This window comes from Osmerus eperlanus, chromosome 12 (assembly GCF_963692335.1).
Source record: "Osmerus eperlanus chromosome 12, fOsmEpe2.1, whole genome shotgun sequence".
Classification (NCBI taxonomy): domain Eukaryota; kingdom Metazoa; phylum Chordata; class Actinopteri; order Osmeriformes; family Osmeridae; genus Osmerus; species Osmerus eperlanus.
The window spans coordinates 17,237,157-17,255,649 of record NC_085029.1 but is presented as its reverse complement, the minus strand read 5'-3'; the positions used below and the strand labels follow the sequence as shown (position 1 = coordinate 17,255,649).

At 46.4% G+C, this 18,493-nt stretch overlaps 2 protein-coding genes and 1 non-coding gene across 5 annotated transcripts; 2 read left to right on the top strand and 1 right to left on the bottom strand.

Moving 5' to 3' along the window:
* Nucleotides 1–184: 184 nt before the first annotated feature.
* trnal-aag (transfer RNA leucine (anticodon AAG)) lies at nucleotides 185–266 on the top strand. The gene has a single exon. It is a non-coding gene; the product is annotated as a tRNA-Leu (tRNA).
* A 240-nt stretch (nucleotides 267–506) lies between these two features.
* Nucleotides 507–10,840, top strand: polr3e (polymerase (RNA) III (DNA directed) polypeptide E). The gene is made up of 21 exons (XM_062474205.1): nucleotides 507–700; nucleotides 1,699–1,786; nucleotides 2,398–2,448; nucleotides 2,529–2,606; nucleotides 2,785–2,900; nucleotides 3,039–3,121; nucleotides 3,286–3,393; nucleotides 3,826–3,875; nucleotides 3,986–4,105; nucleotides 4,320–4,405; nucleotides 4,514–4,558; nucleotides 4,740–4,831; nucleotides 4,973–5,093; nucleotides 5,263–5,344; nucleotides 5,799–5,858; nucleotides 5,945–6,102; nucleotides 6,222–6,283; nucleotides 6,368–6,816; nucleotides 8,921–8,998; nucleotides 9,121–9,246; nucleotides 9,434–10,840. The coding sequence occupies exons 2-21, from the start codon at nucleotides 1,748–1,750 to the stop codon at nucleotides 9,494–9,496; spliced, it is 2,067 nt and encodes a 688-aa protein (XP_062330189.1). The 5' UTR covers nucleotides 507–700; nucleotides 1,699–1,747; the 3' UTR covers nucleotides 9,497–10,840.
* A 120-nt stretch (nucleotides 10,841–10,960) lies between these two features.
* On the bottom strand, nucleotides 10,961–18,424 carry LOC134030825 (NACHT, LRR and PYD domains-containing protein 12-like). Of its 3 annotated transcripts, none has more exons than XM_062474180.1 (14): nucleotides 18,359–18,424; nucleotides 17,391–17,508; nucleotides 17,069–17,221; nucleotides 16,688–16,801; nucleotides 16,408–16,512; nucleotides 16,034–16,097; nucleotides 15,709–15,922; nucleotides 13,770–15,552; nucleotides 13,510–13,683; nucleotides 13,248–13,421; nucleotides 12,861–13,028; nucleotides 12,470–12,643; nucleotides 12,302–12,348; nucleotides 10,961–12,148 (listed from the first exon to the last, which is right to left on the bottom strand). In XM_062474180.1, exons 2-14 carry the CDS (start codon nucleotides 17,432–17,434, stop codon nucleotides 11,499–11,501), a joined length of 3,864 nt encoding a protein of 1,287 aa, XP_062330164.1. In that variant the 5' UTR covers nucleotides 17,435–17,508; nucleotides 18,359–18,424; the 3' UTR covers nucleotides 10,961–11,498. The 3 variants fall into 3 exon arrangements, with proteins under 3 accessions (XP_062330164.1, XP_062330165.1, XP_062330166.1); XM_062474181.1 differs by having other exon boundaries at nucleotides 17,391–17,484; nucleotides 18,359–18,399; XM_062474182.1 differs by having other exon boundaries at nucleotides 17,391–17,525; nucleotides 18,359–18,380.
* Nucleotides 18,425–18,493: the final 69 nt, after the last annotated feature.

The following is an 18,493-nucleotide window of genomic DNA, read 5'->3' as shown; positions in this document are numbered from 1 at the left end:
ATTATAAGTAGTATTTACACATAATCAACATGCAGGAGCCCCTCTGGCAACAACAAAACAACATATTTATGGAACTCCATAAATCTTATCCAGACCTACATATTGGACTAAACCACATATTGATTAATTCGAAGAATCTGAGGAAATCATCTTTATGTAGACGACTTCCTACCAACCTTGCAACGGTAGCGTGGCCGAGCGGTCTAAGGCGCTGGATTAAGGCTCCAGTCTCTCCGGAGGCGTGGGTTCAAATCCCACCGCTGCCAATAGTTTTTGCAGTCTTTGTGATGATAAAACTAATAAATCGCCGGTTGTATTTAAATTTTAAAGTGTTTGTTTTTTCGAAAAAGTGAAACCTTTACAGCTACATTTACATTTATTCCTTTTTTTTAGCAGACGCTTTTAGCAGACTGCTCAGGGATCATTCAGTAGAAGCAAAAAATATTAGCTTAGTTGCTATCGCCATCTGCCGAAAAAAAAAAAAAAAAAGTATCGAGCATGTTCGCTTTGCATTGTGGGCATGCAAACAGCAGCTCCTCCCCACGTGTCTGAGAAGCAATCAGGATGCAACATGGCAACTAGCTAGCTACACTAGACTTGAACTGTCTCACTGGGCATCTCTAGCTCGTCCCCCATCAAATTGTTTTTTTTCTCCCATAACGCGAATGGAATAAACTCAAGTTCACGCTGAAGTGTGCGGGTAAGGCATGCTGATTACACCCATTCCACAGATTAATCTGAAGTGGTTAGAATAACCGGGGCCTAGAAACATACTCATTTGGGATTGTCAATATGTAGCTAGCTACGCTAGCTAGAAGTTCAATAGTTCACGTGAGCTATCGTTATGTTTTTTATGTTATGTAATTTGCTAGCCTATCTGCCAATCTTCACCGGCTAACCTTGTTTCTACCGTATATGTCTGTTTGCATCTTGTAGTTATTCCACGGGTGTTTCGGTGGTTCGTCTAGTGCTGTGTCACTCAGAGAATGCATAGCTAGCTAGTATTATTAAAACGTTAGCCAAATTACCTTGCGGTGGCTTTCTAAGCATACTCTTTTTACCACTAGTGCTACACTGGAGGTCTAGGTGACCACGATGAGATGCCATAAAGTGGTCTAATGTCAATGATGGCTAGCACACACAGAGCTAGCTTGTTTACAGCTAGCAACCCAGTTATGGTTTTGATTTACACTTCCCTACGTCTACTACACGTTGGTAGGGATACAGTATTCTGTAATGATATCCAGCTCCAAACTGATTATGGTGCTAGTTATGACCACCATACAACTACGAGCTAGCAAAAATATCACTACTTTTAACGTGTGTTAATGTTTTGTAACGTATATCGCTATTTAGTATGCACAAACTAGCTTGTTAGCATAGTTATGCATTACGGTGATGACTGGGAAGCTGGTTAAACTGACATAATTCGGATCATGCAGTCGACACTTGTGTTATATTAAAGCACAGTTCTTGCAGCTGTAGATACGATTAAATTAAAACTACCATGTCACTATAATAACCCTCAACGGCGTTGGAGAATTGTAGGCATCGCTTTGACTGGTACTGCACACATTGCATCAGACAACAGTCGTTTGTCATTTAACCATGGACCCGGGGAAGGGTCCATGGTTAAATATTTTTGGATATCTGTACCAGATTGTAACGACGTTTTATTTTGCGATTCTGTGATTCTAGGTGTCCTGAGGTCTACTGGTGCCCTCCTGCCGACGTCTGCCTCCTCACTATGGCCAGCGGGGAGGACGATGACCCGATCATACAAGAGGTGGGGGACATTCACCCGATTAACCCAGAAGTAAATTTAAGAACGCTAATTCTCGCCTACCCTGACAGGGAGTCAGGTGGCTGAGCGGTTAGGGAAGCGGACTAGTAATCTGAAGGTTGCCAGTTCGATTCCCGGCCGTGCAAAATGACGTTGTGTCCTTGGGCAAGGCACTTCACCCTACTTGCCTCGGGGAGAATGTCCCTGTACTTACTGTAAGTCGCTCTGGATAAGAGTGTCTGCTAAATGACTAAATGTAAATGTACCCCAGCCATGTAAACTATGGGAGCATAAATCGTGATACTGCGCTAGTTAAAAACATCTAAAAAACAAACATGAGATTGTAAGGAGGTACCCGATTAACTTGTTGGACTGAAAATGTGTCAGACATTCATTCAGTTTACTAGGAAGGCAGGCGAGGGATAGAAATAAGTGATTGTCATGACTCATGACACAGGGAGGATGTTATCATATTGTATACTGCAAGTCATGGCTTTTTTTTTTTTTTTTTTTACTCTTTCCTGGGCTCTATTTCCCTCTGACTCTCTCCCTCCCTATTTCTCCCTCTCTCTCTGACTCTCTTTCTCATTCACTGACTCACTCTTTGTTTTTAGATCGATGTTTACCTGGCCAAAAGCCTTGTGGATAAACTCTACCTGTTTCAGGTAAGGCTTACACCCCCACCCACCTTCCAAAAGGAATCAAAACGTAGTCAAAATAAATTTAATCTAAATCCTCCTCCTAGTATCCCGTCCGGCCCTCCTCTATGACGTACGATGACGTCACTCACCTGTCTGCTAAGATCAAACCCAAGCAGCAGAAGGTAAGACTGCCTCCCCCACTGCCTTCCCCACAGTCTCCCCCACTGCCAGACACACCCAACACCCATGAATACCTCTGCAGTTCCCAGCAGGGTAGAAATTAGTAGAGCATTCAGAAAGCACAGCAGCTTGTCTTTTCAGTAACGTCTTATAATGGCGTTCCAAATGTGACCTGTGCAGGTTGAGTTGGATATGACCATCAACACATCGAGCCCCAACTACTGTCGCAGCAAAGGGGAGCAAATCGCCCTCAACGTGGATGGAACTAACTACGAGGAGACCAACACCTACTCTGGGTAAGTACATCCAGTAGCAGAGCTTTCCTTTGCTAGCTAGCTGGCTGGCTTGCTAGCTAGCTGGTTATCCGACATGGTTAAATGACGCCCATTGGGGATCTTGTTTTCACAAATGGTATCTTGTCGTCTTCCGTGCAGGAAGATGATGGACAAGCAGATGTTCACGTCGATCCAGGCCACCACCAACACGTCGCGCTACGCGGCTGCTGTCTTCCGCAAAGGTAGCCTGGGGTCATGTGACCCAGACAGGAAGTGCTGTCCGGTTGTCTGCTGTTTAGACCACAGTCTTGGGTTCTTCTAAAAAATGTTGTTGTTTATTTAGCTTCTGAAGATGTCGCTGTCACTTTCTGATGATGTCACTGGCGCTTTTGTACGATGTCACCAGGGGAGCTGCACATCACGCCTCTGCAGGGAATCCTCCAGATGAGGCCCAGCTTCAGCTACCTGGACAAGGCTGACAGCAAGCACAGGGAGAGGGAGGCGGCCAACGAAGGTGAGGGGAAGGGAGGGAGACTGCAAACAGAGGTGGAGGGAGGGAGGGAGACTGCAAACAGAGGGGGAGGGAGGGAGTGAGACTGCAAACAGAGGGGGAGGGAGGGAGTGAGACTGCAAACAGAGGGGGAGGGAGGGAGACTGCAAACAGAGGTGGAGGAAGGGAGTGTGCTTGATGTGCAAAAGATGGAGAGTAATGGAGCTCACACCTTAACACCATTCAGCCCTGTATGGGAGAACATGGAACCCTGTATGGGAGAACATGGAATCCTGTATGGGAGAACATGGAACCCTGTATGGGAGAACATGGAATCCTGTATGGGAGAACATGGAACCCTGTACGGAAGAAAATGGAACCCTGTATGGAAGAACATGGAACCCTGGAGGTAATAGTTTGAGAACAGCTATGATGTTCTTTCTTGTTTTTCCACAGGTGGAGACTCTTCTCAGGATGAAGCAGAGGAAGATGTCAAGGCCGTCACTGTGAGATACTTTTACAACCATCACTCCCTCAAACTCACCCCCTCCCTCACTCGCTCACACTCCCCCCCCCCTTCCCCTCTCTCCCCCCCTCTCTCCCTCTCCCCCTCCAGGTGAGGTTCTCTCGTCCTGAGTCGGAGCAGGCACGCCAGCGGAGGATCCAGTCTTATGAGTTCCTCCAGAAGAAGCAGGCAGAGGAGCCATGGGTACACCTGCACTACCACGGCGTCACGGTAGGGGGCGCCCCTCACCCTGGCTCTGCTTGGCACCATGTGTTGAGTTAGCTTTCATACAAAGAGACGTACACGGGGGGGATTAGATCCTGCAACCTCGTGATCTGCAGTTAAAATAGTGTACCAGTGGGCGATCTCGCTCTCCTGGGAGAGAGAATCGGACAGGCATGGATGCCGAGAGCCAAGATTTTAATCTGTGTGTGTGTGTGTTCAGGACGGGCGATCAGATCATGAAAGACAGTATCTGTACTGTCAGTCCATGGGAGGTTCTGAAAACACAGAACTGGTTAAAACATCCAAGTAAGTCCGCCCACATAAGAGTTCTAACGTGTCCATGTGGTCGGCTCTGCCTGCACTCCTCCTGTGTTTAATACAAGGAAACTGTTCTTCTCTGGTGTGCTCTCTCAGGGAATACCTGGCTATGCTCATGCCCCCCCTGGCAGAGGAGAAGATGTGAGTCGACTCTCCTCTGATTGGTTAAGATTTCGTAAAATGTGTGTTTTGTTATTTTTAAACAATCGGAAGTACATATAAACGTTATCCCTCTTTCTTTCTCTCTCTCTCTCTGTCCTTCCTTCCTTTTCTCTTCCTCCCCGTCTCTCTCTTTTCTCTATCCCCCCCCCCCCCCCCCCAGAGTGAAGCCGGTAGGCCCCAGTAACGTCCTGTCCATGGCTCAGCTGCGGACCCTTCCTCTGGGCGACCAGGTGAAGACCCTCATGAAGAACGGTACGTGTGAACATCACCCAGGACCCACACAGACATTTACTCTTACCAGTTTGTTTACAACTTGTTACATTTTATTTTACTCACCCCCCCCCCTCTTCCTTCCTCTCTCTCCCTTTCTCTCCCATCCCTTCTCGTCTGTAGTCAAGGTGATGCCGTTTGCCAACCTGATGGGTCTCCTGGCGTCTGGGACTGACTCGGTCGCAGTGATGCGCTGCATCCAGCAGGTGGCGCTGTTGGTGCAGGGTAACTGGGTGGTGAAAAGGTGAGACCACAGAGAGGACCTAATTGCTGTTTGATGGAAATGCTGGTGTTATGTGTTGCTGTGGTACCATTCCTGCTGCGGTTTAGAAGGGCAAATGTCCAACTAACTCCCTGTCCTTTGTCCTTCTAAAGACTAGCAGAATGCTAACTCCCTGTCCTGTTTCTCTCAGTGACGTGCTGTACCCCAAGACCAGCTGCAGCCCTCACAGTGGTGTTCCTGCCGAGGTCCTCTGTCGAGGCCGGGACTTTGTGGTGAGGACAAGACATAGCTTCTAAAATGTCATCCTCGTGTGTCTTAAAGCCTTGTGGGACAATTTAGGAATTGTTGATTGTGTTTCTGAGTGAGGTGTGGCGGTCATTCCTGTGTTTCTGAGGTGGGGGATGGTGTGTGACACCCTAAAGAGTGTGTGATGTTGTTTCTTTGGTGTGTGACAGTGTGTGTGATGGGTGTTTCTGAGTTCTGAGCATTGTGTGTGTGTGATGGTGTTTCTGAGGTGTGTGACGGTGTGCGTGATGGTGTTTCTGAGTTCTGAGCATTGTGTGTGTGTGATGGTGTTTTTGAGGTGTGTGTGATGGGTGTTTCTGAGTTCTGAGCATTGTGTGTGTGTGACGGTGTGCGTGATGGTGTTTCTGAGTTCTGAGCATTGTGTGTGTCTGTGATGGTGTTTCTGAGGTGTGTGTGACGGTGTTTCTGTCTCCCTGACAGATGTGGCGGTTCACCCAGGAGCGCTCGCTGATGAGGAAAGAGGTCGCTGCCATCATCAAGGTGAGGGTCACGATCTGTAGTCTCAGGTCAGCGGCGCTCCAGTCAGAGGAGGTTCCTGAACACTTTCTGTCTCCTCTGCCGACCAGCTCCCTCCGGAGGACGTGAAGGAGTTCCTGGAACACATGGCCGCGCCCAGGGTGAACCGCGGCTGGGAGTTCCTGTTGCCCCATGACAGCCTCTTCATCAGAAACCACCCCGACGTGGTCCATCGGCAGAACATGCTGTGGATGGGCATCCAGAGCAAGTAGGGATCTCTGTCACAGTCTCTCTGTCTGGCTCTCGCTCTCTCTTTCTCTCACTCGCTCTCTCTGTCTCAAGTGTTCAATGACCTGACGCCTGTGATGTTTGTTTTGTTGTGTGCAGGTTGGAGAAGGTCTTCAGCTTCAGTAAAGACGACTTTGCTTCTAAGAACCCTCCTCAGCCAGGTAAGTGTTGTCCCGCTCTAACACCCTACAGCTCCCGCGACAGGAACGCGGCTCGTCCTCGTAACCGTAAGGTCTGTGTTGCAGAACCCGTGCACGTAAGCGGGGAGCAGCGCCTCAAGGCCGCCCAGGAGCGTGCACGTGAGCAGCAGGCGTCCATGCAGCGGGACGCCGGCGCTCGCAGGCAGGGAGGCGGGGTCTCGGGGGGAACAGGAAACAGCGTCCGGGTCAAAGAGGAACCCGTCAGCGACGGGGAGGACGAGTCCATGGACACGTCTTCCTCCTCCGCCGTCCCTAACGGCTCAGTTAACGGCCACCCCGGGGGACCGTCCACCAGCTCGCCCTCCCAGGAGCTGCGGGACTTTGTGTACAGCACCTTCCGGAAGCATCTGGTTCTGACGCTGAGCGAGCTGAAGAGGCTGTTTAACCTCCACCTGGCCTCGCTGCCGCCCGGACACTGCCTCTTCCACTCCATCTCTGACCGGCTCCTGCAGGACGCCATCCTGCTCAGCCACTGCAAGCAGATCCTGGTGCCGGTGAGTAGCCGCTAGAGGAGCTGGTCGATTGGCTGTTGTTCATTTAACGCTAGCTGTGGTCGTGTGTGTTTGGTGCGTCTTACGGTTTTCAGTCTATAAGTTCACAGACTTGTAGATTCACTTCTTGTTTGAATCACACTACTTACTGAACATGGTGATTTTCTCCATGAAAGGCTGCTGTCTCCCAGTGTTGGGGTTAGCCTGGGGTCACAGTGAGGAAACAGACTCTCTGTTGTACAGGAAGATTAGAGCTCCACTCCTCCACCCAGTGAAGGAGTCTGGACCAACCATCCTCCCCTTCCTGTCTGTCCTAGCTGAGTGGGTCTCCTCCACCCCTGACCCCCTTCAGAGGAAGCCAAACCTGGCAGTTTGCTGCAGTGGCAGTTGGAAAGTGGATATCTTCTTACACACACAGAGAATGGAGGTTGTAACGTCTGCAAGGCCGGGGGCAGTCCGGGGCTGTGGAGGGCTCGGGTTCTGCTCCTGTGGAGCGCTGGAGGGCTCGGGTTCTGCTCCTGTGGAGCGCTGGAGGGCTCGGGTTCTGCTCCTGTGGAGCGCTGGAGGGCTCGGGTTCTGCTCCTGTGGAGCGCTGGAGGGCTCGGGTTCTGCTCCTGTGGAGCGCTGGAGGGCTCGGGTTCTGCTCCTGTGGAGCGCTGGAGGGCTCGGGTTCTGCTCCTGTGGAGCGCTGGAGGGCTCGGGTTCTGCTCCTGTGGAGCGCTGGAGGGCTCGGGTTCTCAGGTTCCTGAGTGGAAACTGTCCAACAATCCATGTGGGATTGTTGCTTTTCAAATCAGTTGTTTTTCAAGTAATTCCCACCAAACTTGCTGTGATTCCCTGTCTAGATGCCGTGTGTGTCTTTACAACCAGGTGACTGTGTGGTCGGATAAAGAGCCCTGACGACTGATGTAATGGCAGTCATGAGATTACCCAGAGTCCTCGTCTGCTTTGGGTCTTGGTTGTGGTGCTACAGTGTTCTGAGTTGATACGGCCTTGGGGTCCATTGTGTTCACAAGTGGCCGTTCCCCTGCAGAGTCTAGGATCCTGTCTTGACCTGGATTAGGTCTAATCCCATCCCTGTCCTGGTGATGGGATTAGAGTTACGCTGGAGGGCTGGGCAGAGACGAGGAGGCCAGCATCCCCTCGTCCCTCCTCACGTAACTGCTATTATTGTCTACGGACACAAAGCCATTATTGCTCAACAAGGGGTTCATCTCTGTTAAGAAGACAGAATGCAAACAGGTTTACTGTCGGATCAGATGCCGTCTCCAGATGCTATCCTGAAATGTGTGGGGGTTAATGCAGGACTGACCCGGTAATGATTGTTGGAGGAAATTAGCCTTCTACTTGCAGCTGTTGAACCCAAAGTCAGGTGTGTGTGTGAGACAGTGCGCGTATGACAGTCAGGGCTCGCGTATGACAGTCAGGGCTCGCGTATGACAGTCAGGGCTCGCGTATGACAGTCAGGGCTCGCGTATGACATTCAGGGCTCGCGTATGACATTCAGGGCTCGCGTATGACAGTCAGGGCTCGCGTATGACAGTCAGGGCTCGCGTATGACATTCAGGGCTCGCGTATGACAGTCAGGGCTCGCGTATGACAGTCAGGGCTCGCGTATGACATTCAGGGCTCGCAACTAACTTTTTTTCCTCACTGTCCCAGTACCGTCCCAAGTGCAAAATTAACCGTCCCAAGTGCAAAATTAACCGTCCCAAACTGCACAGTGACCTGTCCCAAAATGTAAAATACTGGTGTTTTGCATTTTGACATTCTGACATGGGTCTAGGTTATTTGCAACACTATAAAACAAATTCTACAAAAAGTAGATATTTTCGAAAAAATATTTTCAAGACAGTTTTGAAAGGTTGAAAAAATATTTTCTCTGTTCTCCTCTCCCCTCTTCTCCTCTCCTATCAAAAACATATTTTCCGAAAGGTTGAAAACAAGTTTTCAAAAAATAAAATCTAAAAGTTTTGAAAGGTTGAAAAAAAAAAAAGTTTTGATAAAAAGGTTTTTCTAAAGGTTTGAACAATCTTTCTATAAAAGGTTTCAAAAGGTTGAAACCTTTGACCCTGCCCTGACCCTGCTCTGTCTCCTGCTCCTCCAGTTCCCAGCCCAGAGCACAGCGGCTGCAGACGAGCAGAAGGTGTTCGCTGTGTGGGAGACGGGAGAGACCTTCGACAAGGTGGGAGAACCTTCACAGAACCTCCGTTCTCTCTCTCTTCACACACGGTTCCTTTCTCCCGGTCTCAGGATCCTTCAGAACCCCCTCCTGTGTAACGTTCATCTTGGTCTTGTTTCCCCCAGCACCGGCAGGTTCTGTATGAGGTCTTTATGAAGAACTACAGGGTCCGGAGGAACGTCATCCAGAACAAGCTCACGCAGGAACTGGGAGACGCTGTCACCAAGACAGATGTGGACCGGCTGCTGAAGGTAAGGCCTCGGAACCAGAAGGTTCTACTATGGGATCTAGAATCCGGCAGATAAGACGGCTGTTCTAGAATCAGAACTAGAACTTGATAGGCCTTCTAAAATGAACTAGTATCTAGCAGCAAGGCAACTTTTGTTGACCCTTGACCTGACCCGTGTTCTCCTGGTTCTGGTCCGGTTCTTCCCCCAGGAGTGCTGTGTGAGCGTCGGAGGGATGTGGTACCTCAAAGGAACCACACAGTCAGGACACTGATTGGTTGACACCCATCTGCGGCCACCATCAACCATTCAGGCCCCTCCCCCAGAGCCTAGTGGGAGGGCTCTGCACGGGGAAGCGGAACAGCCAGACAAAACGATCCAATCGCAGCCCCCGGCTTTCATGGAGGTGGATTGGAGGACAGGAGGTGTCAGTCATCTGCTCTGCTCAGAACATAATGCCCCTTTGTTGACTGAAGTCGTTCTGAGCGTGGTCCTTTCAGAGGTGGACTAAGTGGACAGGAACACCTGACACGAACAGGCATGATGACAGCACAGGCATGATGACATCACAGGTTAGGAGCGAAGGAGGGAACAGATGTGATGAGAAAAGAAAGCTGAAATAAAATGCCTCCGTAAAACTGTAGCCAAAGCTGTCACATGTTCTTTAGATATGTAGTTTTTTTCTATTTCTTTTTGGGGGGGAGAATTGGACTGACATGTTTGAATTAGGTGCATTTCAGTGGTTAAAAAGTCCTAGCCTGTTTCTGAATGTTTACACCTTTTGCAGAGTGAGTGAAGTTTGGAGTGTTAAGAAATGCTAGACAATAGTTAAGGAAAATACTGTATTTGCAACAACCTCCATGTTAATATTTGAACAATATTAAAACAAGAAGGGGGAATTCATGTGTAGGTTCCATATTTTGGCAATGTTCCCTAGATCCTGACCTGTTCAGTGTTCTTAGGTCTAGAAGGACAGTGTGAGTCTAAAGCAGTATTGGTAACTTTCCTCGCAGCAAAGCCGTGCAGAACCACCAGCTACGGTTCTCCTACTGGTTCTGGTCCCTGTTGGGTCTGGGCCTGGGTACCAGAACCACCACACAGGGCAGCTTGACGGCTGGCTGCTTTCTGGCACTCTGCTGCTGTTGTGACCCTCAATCCAAGTGCCTCCCTCCATGTGGAGAAGAATCTCCACCTGTGCGTTGAAGAAATGACTTGCCGGCCGTAGAATAACTCAGAAATAATATTAGCAGTGATCCCGTGACTGCAGTGCTACGGTTAGTGTTTATTTATGATGATTCAGGGTTTCCCCCAGAAGATTTGTGAGTTAAGGTGGTATGGTGGGGTTTGCTGTCAGACCGGGGGGGGCAGGCGTGTGTTGCTTAGGCGGCCGCCTTAACTGCAAAGTGCTGCGGGAAACCCTGTGATTGACACATCTCTGCCAGTTCATCAGGACTTGCACAACAAGTGCCATGGTCTTTAAAGCATTCCACATATTTCTGTCTTTTGAAGGACTTTGTTTTTTCAATCCCTGCAAACCCAAACCAGACTGAACAATACATCACTTTTTTGTGTTCCATTTCTATGTTGGATTGCTTAATAAACATTGCAATAACTGGAATTGTTTTATTGTGATATTTTCAGATGACTTGAAGCGGTTTTGAGAGCCAGTCCCCTCTCTCCTTAGTCCCTCATATTATCCCTTCCTGCCCGCCCATGTTCAAGTCCCGTTAACAAGAGGGCAGTTACCATTCTTGTTTATTTGATCGCACACTGATAAACATAACACACCCATCTTTAATATAATTGTGTACCTATCCAGATATGCAACAATGCATAGCTGTCCTTCTACAATAGAAACTTTCTGGGTTCTAGATTTTTCAACAAATCTTGAAAATTACACCGAGTAATCATACATGTTATTCACTTACCAGACGCTTTTATCCAAAGTCATACAAACAGTGGATATAGTAAATACAGCAGAAAAAACTATAATCAAGGACCAGGTGTTTACACTTCCAGCAGTACTTCAGTGATTAGTGCCAATGAACATTCTGTATTTTTACCACACACTGGAACAATAACATAATCGCCACTACAATTTTACCATTATTATGAAGATCTGATCAGTTCAACAGCAACAACAACATCTATCTCATTTACATCTCAGAACTACTTGAATCAGAGATTTACAATAATGGAATACATTGGTATATAATACATATAACACAGGTCTGACTGAGTGGAATTGTAATGTTTGACTTAGGTCTCACTAGGACTCACTGGACTAAATTGTGTTGTTCTTGACCTTTACCTAGGGACACAGATGAATGTTCTGGAACCCAGAACCCTGGGTAGACAGGCTCGGTAAAGGTGGTGTTGAATGTGTACAGGAGTGTCCGTGTGTCTGAACATATGCTGTAGAAGGACAGAGTCCCGGCCGACCAGTCCAGATACACTCCTATTATCTGGGTGCTGGAACGGGAGGAGCAGAGGGTGCCAGTCAGATGGGACAGAGTGTTTGACGACAAGCCTTTTGTTTGGATGCTGGAGGAGTGTTTCTTTGGGGATGTTGAGGATGGGAGTTGAAAATATGTAATGCTGTTGTTGCCCACGGCGATGCAGCCGTCGTCATGGCAGGTCAGCCCCCAGGACATGTTGTTGCAACCGAGCAAGCTGTCATCCTGCCCTTTCCTGGAGATACCTTTGTATGCCACTCCGATCCCCACCCACTTACCTGTCCACGCTGCCTCCCAGTAACAGCGTCCGGACAGACCCTCTCTGCACAACACTTGGTCCATGTGGTGGAATCTCTCCAGGTGGTCAGGATACGGCTGCTCCTCTTTCAGCCTGGTCACTTTCTTGTCGCTCTCGGACAGAGAGAGCTTTCTGTGTGCTGTGTTTGGGTCCAGAGTGAGCTGGCAGGCATCTAGGTGAGAAAAAAACACAATGATTTCAAAAGTATTATTTCACCAGGTAGCATTTGCTTTGCAGTGAATATTCAATTTCCACAATTATTTCTGAATGGTTGCATTCTTTGATATGGTTAAGTTCCTTAAACTTAACAGGAGTCACAACTTACACTTGCTTTTTTCTGATCGTAATCTTTCAATCCCACCATGCTCCACACTGTAGATAAATAAAAAAGGCAGTGCTTCAGTCTCTCATGCAGTCAGTTTCAGAAACATTTGCTGAATTCACACATAAACCGCAGAACAAAAGTAAAAAAATCGCACTCTTTCATTTGTACCTGAGTTTTTCTAGTTTATACTGGGGGTCGTCCCGTACAGCAAGAAGCAGGTTTAATCCTGCGTCTCCTGGGTGATTGTAACTGAGGTCCAGTTCTCTCAGGTGTGAGAGACCTGACCTCAGAGCTGTAGCCAGAGAAGCACAGCCTTCCCCTGTTACTTTACAGAAGGACAACCTGGAAAACGATCACAAGAAATCCATCATTTGTGGTCTAGTTAGTCATTTGTTTATAATGTTCTCTCCTTGGAAATTAGACATTGTGAAGTTAATGGCTTTGTACATTTGGGCACTTATAGTTTGTGAAAGATCTACAAATGCTCATACTAGAATGGCCAAGCTGACCCCCTTATTTTGGGTTGATTTGGATGTTTATGTTGGATCATGCAAACAACCTGAGTGTCTCCAGTTCGCAGTGGCTTTTCCCCAGTCCATCTGAGACGATGTTCACCCCGGCATCCTGCAGCTCGTTGTCGCTGAGATCCAGCTCTTTCAGACGAGTGGAGCATATTATTGAGACCAGCACCTCACAACAGTCCTTTGTGATCTGGCACCGATTCAGACTACATCAAAATAACAAATGGATTATATTTTAGTTTTCCAACCAACACAATAATATGGCGACGAACATGCCAAAACTGAGGAAATGCTAATATTTTGTATTTATTAATAATGTGTAATCATTTTGTAGATGCTTTTATCCAAAGCGATGTAAAGGGCGTGATTTTATCCTATGGCCTCTTGATCTACAGTCAATTGCTCTACCACCGAGCTATACCCACCGAAGAACTTCTAAAGTACAATCAGGATTTCCCAGTCCCGCAGATAGCAGCATCACTCCCTCGTCTCCTAGATCGTTGTCACTCAGGTCCAGTTTTGTCAGGGTGGAGGCGTGAGCACTGAGGGTTCGAACCAGTGACTCATAACATTCCTTTGTGATGCGGCATCTAGTCAGACTTGATCAAAAGAACAGATGGATTTTAGCTTTCTAATCAGCATTTACTGTATATGATGACAAGCAAACCAGAACTAAACAATACCCACCAAAGTGTTTCCAATTTACAATTTGGACTTCCCAAGCCAGCAGAGAGCAGAATCAGCCCCTTATCCTGTATGTTGTTGTAACTCAGGTCCAGTTCTCTCAGGTTGTTGAACGGAGAGCTAAGGGTCTTACCCAAAGCCTCACAGCATCGATTGGTCAGGTTGCAATGATCCATACTGGAATCAAAAGAACTTGATTAATGAAACAATTTCATGTTGGGAAATGTAACACAGTCACTGGATAGTTCTTAGTGTGTACTTACAGCGCCTTCCTGGAAGATTGGATGACAGGCAGCAGCCTAAGAAGACCCTCCTCAGAGCTGGAATACTTCCTGAGGTCAAACACATCCATCTTCTCTTCTGAGGTAAGCAACACAAAGACCAGAGCGGACCACTGTACCGAAGAAAGTTTGGTTTTCGAAAGACTTCCTGAGCTCATGAACTGCTGAATCTCCTCCAGAAGAGAGTGGTCTTTGAGCTCATTCAGACAGTGAAACAGATTGATGCACCTTTCTGGAGAGGAAGTCGACCGTATCTTGTCCTTGATGTACTGTATCGACTTAGAACAGGCGTGCTTGCTGCCTCTTGCATCCTGTGTCAGCAGGCCTCTTAGAGGACTCTGATTGGACTCCACTGAGAGACCAAGGAGGAAGCGAAGGAACAGATCCAGGTCTCCATTCTTACGCTCTAGGGCCTTGTCCACTGCATGCCTGTGCAAGTACTTGAAAGACAGATGCTTCAACAATGTTTCTGGACGTGGTAAAAAGGTTTCAGTTGTCCCCGTTTCAAATCGGACCCTGCTCTCAACCGTCAGAAACACATATAGAGCGGCAAACATCTCCTGGACGCTTGGATGCATGAAGGAGTAGACCTTCTCTTGGAACAGCAGATCCTCCTCTCTGAAGAACTGTGTGCACACTCCTGAGTACGCTGAGGCTTCATGGACATCGATGCCACACTCCCTCAAATCTCTCTCATAGAAGATCAGGTTGCCCCTCTCAAGCTGTTGAAAGGCCAGTTTCCCCAGGGAGAGAAGGACTGTTTTGTCCTCCTTGCCTGGAAGATACTTCAGGTTGCTCTGTTTTGTCTGATAGGTCAGGAAGTGAATGTACATTTGAGTCAGTGTATTGGGTATCTCTCCACCATCTGTTTGTTTCAGCAGTCTCTCCAGAACGTTGGATGACATCCAGCAAAAGACTGGAAGGTGGCACATGATGTAGAGGATCCTTGACGACTTCATGTGCATGATGATCCTGTTGGCCAGACTCTCATCGCTGATCTTCTTCCTGAAGTACTCGTCCTTCTGTGGGTCATTGAACCCTTTCACCTCTGTTACCAGGTCGACATAGTCCGAGGGGATCTGATTGGCTGTTATTGGCCGGGAGGTTATCCAGAGAAGAGCAGATGGAAGCAGATTCCCCTTGATGAGGCTTGTGAGCAGCACTTCCACCGAGGTTGACTCTGTGGCATCCCAACAGATGTTGTTGCTCTTGAAGTCTAGGGCAAGCCTGCACTCATCGAGACCATCTAGGACAAACAGAACTTTGAGTTTGTCGTAGTTGGAGATGCCTGTTTGTTTCGTCTGCATGATCATGTGATCTATAATCTCGGTCAGACTTCGCTTCTGTCCTTTCATCAAATTCAGCTCCCGGAATGGAAGTGGGAAAATCAAGTGGATATCCTGGTTGGCTTTCCCCTCAGCCCAGTCAAGCATGAACTTATGTGTGGAGACAGTTTTTCCAATTCCAGCAACTCCTATTGTAATCACAGTTCGGATGTACTGATCTTGGCCAGGTGTGGGTTGAAAAATACTATTGCACTTGATTAGTTTTTCTTGAATTCCTGGTCTTGTGTTGGTCTTTTCAACTTGTCTCACCTCATGTTCTGATTCGACTTCAGCACACCCTTCCTGGATAATGTAGAGCTCTGTGTAGATCTGACTAAGAAGTCTATCTTCACGCTTCCCTGCAGTTGATTCTGGAACATGTTGAAACCTCTTCTTTAAGGTGCCTTTCAGTTTTTCCTGATACGTTTTGAAAATCTCATCTAAAAAAAGAAAAAAGCATAAAACATTTTCTTATTTTCTCATGATTTACTCAGGTATTGGGGGCGGGGTTCCTATAACCGTTGCTATTCTGTAACAGACCTTGGAAGACCACTATGTACATTTCACACACAACGTCTCACAAACCAAATGCTTACTTTGCTCCAGAGAATCAGCGAGATCCTTGTGGTTCGTGTTTTTCAGGAAGTGAAGTGTGATCTTCAGAGCTGCTTCTCTTAAACCTTTGTCTTGCTGTCCATCTCCAGAGCCCAAACCTTCATCTTGACTGTTAAAGCAGTCTGGGTAGTTAGAGAGGACCTTAAATCCTTCCAGTTCCTTCTTCATGAAGGCACTTATGTTTTCTTCCACACTCTAAACCAAATGGATGAAAGGAAAAACTTGTCAAAAAACAAAAGACAGGGATCTGATTCGGTTTTCAATACCGTAATCTTTAAAGTATTACTTGAATCCAAGGCCACTAACCTTAAATATCGAGGTCAGATACTGCTGGCGTGTCTCTTTCTCTGTCTCTGGTGTAAGATCGTCTCTGAGGAAAAAATAAGAATGCCTCCATTATACAAATACTGTTTAAAATATTAGGATCAAGATTCCCTCCTGTGCTTTGACATGCTAACATCTAAATCTAATCCAGAGGGCGATATCATGGAACAAGGTTCTAGTTATCTGGTAACGTATTCTTGGTCACTTTGTGTGACTTCATGTATTCATGGTTATCTCACTTTGTAAATGTGACTATGGTCTTATCTAATGATTACTGCCTGTCAAAATATACTAGAAATGTGTGCGTTAGGTTAGGGTTAACCATCCTTATATATATGATAGTACTTGTACAATACCTTTGATCCATTCCCTCTCCGAATCCCTCAGGTGTGGTCATTGATTGTTCAGACTTATAGGACACCTCACTGGGTGTAGGGGAGTCTGGTATCTTTGGTTGGATGCTGTAAACCACAAGTCAATAACATTCTCAAATCTTTACCAATATACTGTTGACTTTCAAGTGAAATTGTGTGTCTACATGAACACTTTTTTGTATGATAACCTCCCACTGATACAACTCTGGAGGATTCTGTTGGAGCTCTAGTCGATATATTTTTCCACTTGACAGTACAACACCTTGGATGAAACTCAGGAGCTGCATCTCTGAAGTCTAAAAGTTCTCTCTTCGACTGGTCACTCTTCAGGGACACGCCACTGGGTGTAAATGAGTCTGGTCTCTTTGGTTGGATGCTGTAAACCACAAGTCAATATCATTCTCAAATCTTAATCTAATACACTGTATTGTGTACTTTTAATTGAAATACTTGTTTGTCTACACTTTAACGCGTTTTCATAAGAAGCCATCCAAGCCCTTACTGCCATGTGTTTTATTTGAGACAGGTGTTTTATTATGATAAAAACTTTTGATAAAAACGAATGCAAAATTAATAACATGTAAAATGTCAGTGTCCCAAATAACCATTGCCACAGTCAAACCAGTACATTCATATATTTCACCTTTGGTAAGAGGCTCCAATACTCTTCCTGAGATCTTTGAGAGAGTTCATTCTGTGTCTCCTCAGCTTCACAGCTTCAGGTGCAGACGGGTCTCTGGGACTGTCCTGCAGGACATGTCTGGACACGGAGGACGCTGGTCTCTGGGACTCCAGTCTGCTTTGACAACACGTAGAAACACCATCAGGACTCTGCATGTGCACCTCCACATGTAAACATCTCACATCATTATATTTAACTCATATTACAGTATACATACAGTATGTGTTCATATTAGTGTTGGTTATTTCATAATAACAAGATGGGGTGGAAAGTCTCCTCTCACCTCACAGCAGCATCAGGACTGTGCTTCAGCTCTGACAGGCTCATTCTGGGAGCAGTGATCCACTCCTCTCCTTTAACAGGCTCCTGTCACCATCCTACAACAGCAAATGTTCCACTGACTTCATCAGAAGAAATGCTGAAATGTTTTTACTTATGAAAGAAACACATTGTTCCAGGAATCCAACATCTAGTCTTCCTTGTTCGTCATTGTATCTGCATTTCCTGGTACTTATTCATCATGCCAGTTAGGGGATTTAGTACCTGGCTCTAGTTTTGTAGGCATGTCATCAAACAGGTATTTCTACATTCAGCAGACCTTTCAAAGTCATGGTTACAAATATAGCCTATGCATACAACAATAAGACAACTGTTCACAAAGATTTATATTATATTTAAGTCGGCCAAGTTGTCAGTTTCATCCAAGATGTTACGTGTGTTTTTATTTTCAAAAAAAGCGTTTGTCCAAAAAGTGTTTGAAGTGATTCAGGATCAACACAAAACTGTGTACGTGCTCTCATTTGTCACAAATGTCTTCAAAAGTTTCTAACCATGAGTGCCATCAAATCTGACTTATCCCGTTTGTTTTTGTATTATTTTTCTCATAATTTCCTGGAACTAAACTCAACAAGTCTGTTCAGGGTATTTTACGTATTATTTATTAATTAGGGTATCCTAACCCTTACATTTATTATGTATTATACTCCAGTCACAAACAGGAACAGATACATTTCTCCTTAAAAAATTATCTATAAAAATAGACATTCGCTATCCCCAACTTGTGACCTTCAAGACTACAAGTCAAGACAATAACCCTCACATCAGAATATATTGTTCATAAAAACAAATGCCAAGAATAGCAATCACTACTTTAAATTCTGTTGTCATGTGTTCAAAACACAAGTGATACTGATGACAAGTTCACAATAAACCAGACATCTTTGCTTAAAAAAATCAATAAAAATAACTTACTCTGTCCCCTTCACACACATGATCTCCATCCTCTCCTACAGACACACGGCACCTGGGAACTTATATGAAGAGGACCTTACTTGTAAAACCCGTTTCTCTTTACCATCAACGTAGTTAACCATCACATGACATGAT

What these genes read in the sequence shown, in the direction of transcription:
- polr3e (XM_062474205.1), top strand. Translation starts at nt 1,748, where the DNA reads ATGGCCAGCGGGGAGGACGATGACCCGATCATACAAGAG. An exon ending in CCCCTGGCAGAGGAGAAGAT is followed by an intron (nt 4,559 to 4,739) that starts GTGAGTCGACTC and finishes CCCCCCCCCCAG; the next exon opens with AGTGAAGCCGGTAGGCCCCA. An exon ending in GGTAACTGGGTGGTGAAAAG is followed by an intron (nt 5,094 to 5,262) that starts GTGAGACCACAG and finishes TGTTTCTCTCAG; the next exon opens with TGACGTGCTGTACCCCAAGA.
- LOC134030825 (XM_062474180.1), bottom strand. Translation starts at nt 17,434, where the DNA reads ATGAGCCTGTCAGAGCTGAAGCACAGTCCTGATGCTGCTGTGAG. An exon ending in GGAGAGGGAATGGATCAAAG is followed by an intron (nt 16,098 to 16,407) that starts GTATTGTACAAG and finishes TTTTTTCCTCAG; the next exon opens with AGACGATCTTACACCAGAGA. An exon ending in CGCTGATTCTCTGGAGCAAA is followed by an intron (nt 15,553 to 15,708) that starts GTAAGCATTTGG and finishes TTCTTTTTTTAG; the next exon opens with ATGAGATTTTCAAAACGTAT.